Source organism: Bison bison, unplaced genomic scaffold (genome assembly GCF_000754665.1).
Source record: "Bison bison bison isolate TAMUID 2011002044 unplaced genomic scaffold, Bison_UMD1.0 scf7180017864155, whole genome shotgun sequence".
Lineage (NCBI taxonomy): Eukaryota > Metazoa > Chordata > Mammalia > Artiodactyla > Bovidae > Bison > Bison bison.
The window spans coordinates 1,352,737-1,358,773 of record NW_011494727.1 but is presented as its reverse complement, the minus strand read 5'-3'; the positions used below and the strand labels follow the sequence as shown (position 1 = coordinate 1,358,773).

The window sequence follows — 6,037 nt, the reverse complement described above, 5'->3', positions numbered from 1 at the left end:
GAGCACGCCGTCCTCGCAGGCCAGCACCAGGTAGGAAGAGCAGGGACTGAGCTGAGATACCACGATGGGCGCGGCGCACGGCCACACGCCCTCGGGGTCTAGAGGGGAGATGCCACTCACCAGGCCGCCCCCGGACCCCCGCTCCCACCCATCACCACCACCCGGACGACCTGAGACCCAGACTGGTCTGCCTGTCTGGACTCACCATCTCTCTCCTCTCTGTGCCATGCTGTCTCCTTCCTCAGGATAATATAACAAGTTATATGATTATTATACTACAGTTAACAGGGATTGGGGCTTCCCTGGTGGGTCAGTGGTAAGGAATCCACCTGCCAAGCAGGAGACATGGGTTTGATCCCTGCATTGGAAAGATTCCCTGGAGAAGGAAATGGCAATCCACCTCTGTATTCTCCTGCAGAATCCCATGGACAGAGGAGCCTGGAGGGCTACAGTCCATGGGACTGCAAAAGAGTACCACAGGACTGAGCGACTGAGCATGAGTAGGAACACTGAGTGAGGACTTATTAGGTGCTAAGCACCAGAGCGGACACTTTATGGGCTTCATTTCATTTAATTCTCACAGGGATCCTATGAGGTGGGTCCTATTAGAACCCGCATTTTACAGATGAGCAGAATGAGGCAGAGAAACAAGTGACTTGCCCAAAGTCACAAAAGCCAGTCAGTACAGAAGTGGAGATTAGAAGCCAGGTTTCCTGGGAGAGGGATGGAAGGAAAGAAATTCTTCCTTTGTGAGTTTTTAAACATTACTTCTGAGTATAACTCTGGACAGCATAGTGTTAGCTCAAGGAATTCACACAGAGTGAATTTGTTCGTGGAACTGCCTCCCTGAGTTTGTCCAAAACAAACCACCACCACTCATATTTCTTAAGTGCCTTTCAACTTCAAAAGAACCTTCACGTAGAGAAACTGGATTTTGCTATTCACGACTAATGCGTAGAGTACATAAGGATGGTGTAACTGAGTGGTTTTTTGCTTTGGAGGAGAAAACAGGGGATTGGGGCATCAAGTGACTGGCCTGAAACCACACTGATTGCAGACACGTGCTGGAACCAAGCCCCCCCCCCTTTTTTACCTTCATTGCCTAAGGAGCCCTGTAAGCCAGACGGGGCTCTGTCCCCATGGACATCATCTTTAAGAAACACGACAGTTCAGAGACACAGCCTTGGGGTCACACCACAGCTAGCAAGCCACCCACTCTGTCTGCACAGCTCTGGTCCCCTAAAAGCCACGCAACTGTCAGTCACGTGCTCTTGGCTAAGCTGAAGAAGGACACGAGAGCCCTGAGCTTAGGTGACTCCCATCCCGGCAGTAAAGTACCAACTTTATCCTTCAGCGTCCGGTTAAGTGAATAGAAGAAGAAGTTGTGATGATCGGTCCAGTGTACACCAAGGACACAGGCTAGCCCTGGGAAAGAAGAGAGGAAAGGGGTGTCACGGAAGGAGTCTGGGTGGACTTTGATTTGGGTGGAGGGGTTTGCCCAGGAGGAGGTCAGTTTGAAATGGTTTGTGCCAATGGGCAACACCCAACTGAGGGGTGAGCTACCAGCTGAGGGGCTGGGCACCCCCAGGAGGGCTGCTGCTGGGGCCAAATCATCTTCCTGTGCAGGGAGGATGGTCACTACTACCCATCGGCTGCTTTCACATCTTCTAGATAAATTCCTGCCCACTGGGCTGTCAGTGTTCTAACTAACATTTTCTACAGAAAGGAATTCATATCCAGAGAGGTGGACCATAAAAAAGGCTGAGTGCCAAAGAATTGATGCTGGAGAAGACTCATGAGAGTTCCTTGGACTGCAAGGAGATCAAACCAGTCAATCCTAAAGGAAATCAACCCTGAATATTCATTGGAAGGACTGATGCGAAAGCTGAAGCTCCAAACTTTGGCCACCTGATGTGAAGAACCGATCATTGGAAAAGATCCTGATGCTGGGAAAGGTTGAGGGCAGGAGAAGGGGGTGACAGAGGATGAGATGGTTGGATGGCATCATTGACTTAATGGACGTGAGTTTGAGCAAACTCTGGGAGACGGTGAAGGACAGGGAAGCCTGGCATGCTGCAGTTCCTAGGGTTGCAAATAGGCGGACATGACTTAAAAGTCTGAACAACAACAAAAATCCGGAAGCAGCCTGGCGGGATGTGTGCACACCATCCTCTGTGGCAGCTCACACCCTGAAGACGGTGCCAGCGTCCATCATCAAGGAATCTGGTCTCAGGGGTCACAGGTGCAACTAGAAACCTTTAAGCTGCAGCTGGCAACCCACTTTCCACCTCATTCCCTCCCAGCAGGCAGGGTGTGCTGAGCAGAGCTTCTCTAGGAGGGCTTGCTGGGCATTCCCCCAGATGACCACCTGCTTCCCCTTCCTTTACCTGGGGATCTCTTGACTCCCGCGGGCATTGGGATTACGCGACTGGGAAGGAGGAAGTAGAACGTAGCCATACTGGGAAAGAAAGAGACACTGGTCAGAGCCGTGGTGGACTCCTTGGCAAAGAGAAGTGCTGTCAGCATCTTGGTATTAAGACCAGAAGTGAGTAGTTCAGAAGGATCTTCCAGGGCGTTCAGGGCCACGAAGCAAATTATATTCTATGTGCTGGTCCTGGTGTGTGTGGGCCCTTGGAGTTTGGTGAGGGTTAACAGGCAGAGTGGTGTGAGTTACGTCCATGCCAGGAAGAGCACCCAGTATGGGCAGAGCCATTCCTGTCCTGGAGGAGGACCCCTTCACGATCAGACTTTGGTGAAGTACGTAAATGTTCCTATCCCGGGTGTACTAAGTTGGTACTTTTTTTTTTTTAGTTTCTGTTAGGGCCTAGCTAGCCCTGGGACATTGTGTAAAGTGACAAAATTCAGGCCACATGATGGCAAGATGAGAGGTTTCACTCCCCATGTGAAGCAAGAACATTTCTGAGACCTGCAATAGTTGTGAGGAGAGCTGGCTGCTGAACCTGCTCCACCAGATACTTCAAGGACTCAGGCTCAGGTTTTACAATCACTGAGGCCTACCTGCTCACTGAAATTAGAAAGTAGCGTGTTTTAAGAATTACACATTAATATATTACATTTAGGAAGACTGGATGGAAGTGGAGGAAAGTGTAATTAGTGGTCAGTTTTCCTCTCTAGGATCATCTGTGTTGTCTAGATAATCAGGAAAACAATTTTTTTTAAGGAGATGCTATCATGCAAAAAAATTATAAAATAGGGAGTCCCTGGTGGTCTAGTGGTTAGGATTTGGCGCTTTCACTGCCATGATCTGGGTTCAAGCCCTGGTCAGGGAACTGAGATCCTGTAAGTAGTACTGCATGGCCCCCCACCCCCCCAAAAAAAACCTCTAAAACTCTACTTTTCATCTCCATAGATGCCTATTCCTTCTTTTAAATCTAGGTTATCATCCTTTGTTCTAATTATAAACAACCCATCCAACTTTTCAAAAGATTTTGCTGAAGTTCTCAGAGAAGTCACCCAAACCATCAAGAGCTTTGAGACTCTGAATTAATTCAGGACTTTGGGTTGATTTCTGCCTGTACTCACAGAGGAGAAGCTCCCAGGGAGGGGTTGTTCTGGCCTCACCCCCGCACCCCTGACCTCCAGGCTCACCTGATTGGCTCAGGCTCCCATTCCCCATCCAGGAACTTCTTGTAGGTGGCTCTTAAGATTGCCTCCCGCTTCTCCCACTGGCTCGCCTTGATGTAGTGATTCTGCCCAGAGCCCAGCCCGCGGCAACCCGCTATCTTTGCAAAGGCTTCCAGGGGGCTCTTAAATGTGGTACCTAGGTTGAAAATATCCCAGCATGGGTTAAACCATCTGATGTCCTCCTTCCTGTTTCTCCCTCCTCCTCTATGCTTCCCGGTTTCCTGCAGAATCCCTCTTCCTCAGAAGTCTGTTCTTGCTCTGCCCCGGTGATCAGCCTTCTCCCTGGCCTCCCTCCTACTCCACTGGCTCACGGAGCACAGGTGAAGGGCAGCTGCCCTCCTTCCTCCCACTCCTCCATCTCCATCCTGCTGTCGTTTCCTGTTTCCAGACTACAGAATCTCCAGAGGCCAGGGAAATGTTCACAATGTCACTAGAGACCTTAGATCACCATTGCTGTCTCTCCAGCCCAGCAAGGCCCCAAACCTTCCAGTCACTCGCACTATGCAGCTGTGGCTGAGGACCCTCAATACACAATCCCAGCCTCCTTCGGGAGGCTTACACTGATCCAACTGCCTTCCTTTAGAAATTCTCCTTTCTCTGCCAATCATTTTTATCATTCTCCTTCCCAATAACCTTTCATTTCCTTCTTTCTCATCTGCTCCTAAGTCCACAGTGGGGACTTCCCAGGTGGCTCAAGTGGTAAAGAATCCACCTGCCAATGCAGGAGCCATGGGTTCGATCCCTGGGTTGGGAAAATTCCCTGGAGGAGGAAATGACAACCCACTCCAGTATTCTTGCCTGGGAAATCTTCTGGACAGAGGAGCCTGGTGGGCTACAGTCCATGGGGTTGCAAAGAGTCAAACATGACTGAGCAACTGAGCATGCACACCCACAGTAAACCTAAGCAATCTATTTTCTGGGCATGAACCCTAATTTTCAGAACTCTTACTCTTTGGAAGGTGCCCAGGAGGTCCCACAGGGCCCCAAATCCCTTTCTCCAGAGGCAACCATTGTTATCAGTTTCTTGTACAACTTTCTAGAAACAGACCCCTTCTAGATGGCAGCAAGTGTGTGTTACTTGCTCAGTTGTGTCCAACTCTTTTGCGACCTCCTGGACTGTAGCCCACCAAACTCTTCTGTCCATGGGATTCTCCAGGCAAGAATACTGGAGTGGGTTGCCATTTCCTTCTCCAAGGAATCTTCCTGACCCAGGGAATCAAATCCAGGTCTCCTGCACTGCAGTTAGACTCTTTACTGTCTGAGCCTTCAGAGAAGCCCCAGATGGCAGCATATTACTACATTATATAATGTATATAGTATAGTATATATTATTATATGTATTATATGTACATTTGTATGTATTTTCTAAAACAAATGTTCAGTTCAGTTCAGTTGCTCAGTCGTGTCCGACTCTTTGCAACCCCGTGAATCGCAGCACGCCAGGCCTCCCTGTCCATCACCAACTCCCGGAGTTCACTCAGACTCACGTCCATCGAGTCAGTGATGCCATCCAGCCATCTCATCCTCTGTCGTCCCCTTCTCCTCCTTCCCCCAGTCCCTCCCAGCATCAGAGTCTTTTCCAATGAGTCAACTCTTCCCACGAGGTGGCCAAAGTACTGGAGTTTCAGCTTTAGCATCAGTCCTTCCAAAGAAATCCCAGGGCTAATCTCCTTCAGAATGGACTGGTTGGATCTCCTTGCAGTCCAAGGGACTCTCAAGAGTCTTCTCCAACACCACAGTTCAAAAGCATTAATTCTTCGGTGCTCAGCTTTCTTCACAGTCCAACTCTCACATCCATACATGACCACCGGAAAAACCATAGCCTTGACTAGACGGACCTTTGCGGGCAAAGTATGTCTCTGTTTTTGAATATGCTATCTAGGTTGGTCATAACTTTCCTTCCAAGCAGTAAGCGTCTTTTAATTTCATGGCTGCAGTCACCATCTGCAGTGATTTTGGAGCCCCCAAAAATAAAGTCTGACACTGTTTCCACTGTTTCCCTGTCTATTTCCCATGAAGTGATGGGACCAGATGCCATGATCTTAGTTTTCTGAATGTTGAGCTTTAAGCCAACTTTTTCACTCTCCACTTTCACTTTCATCAAGAGGCTTTTTAGTTCCTCTTCACTTTCTGCCATAAGGGTAGTGCCCTCTGCATATCTGAGCTTATTGATATTTCTGCCGGCAGTCTTGATTCCAGCTTGTGCTTCTTCCAGTCCAGCGTTTCTCATGATGTACTCTGCATATAAGTTAAATAAGCAGGCTGACAATATACAGCCTTGACGTACTCCTTTTCCTATTTGGAACCAGTCTGTTGTTCCATGTCCAGTTCTAACTGTTGCTTCCTGACCTGCATATAGGTTTCTCAAGAGGCAGGTCAGGTGGTCTGGTAT

General features: G+C 48.9%; 1 protein-coding gene across 1 annotated transcript in view; it reads right to left on the bottom strand.

The window, feature by feature from the left end:
- WDR93 (WD repeat domain 93) overlaps positions 1 to 6,037 on the bottom strand; it is a 52,523-nt gene that overhangs the window by 12,294 nt on the left and 34,192 nt on the right. The window contains exons 9-12 of the mRNA XM_010841028.1: positions 3,610 to 3,781; positions 2,388 to 2,458; positions 1,339 to 1,425; positions 1 to 98 (exon numbers count right to left, since the gene is read on the bottom strand). The exon at positions 1 to 98 is cut by the window's left edge and continues 7 nt beyond it. Coding sequence (XP_010839330.1) covers positions 1 to 98; positions 1,339 to 1,425; positions 2,388 to 2,458; positions 3,610 to 3,781 — 428 coding nt within the window. The remainder of the gene's footprint in view (positions 99 to 1,338; positions 1,426 to 2,387; positions 2,459 to 3,609; positions 3,782 to 6,037) is intronic.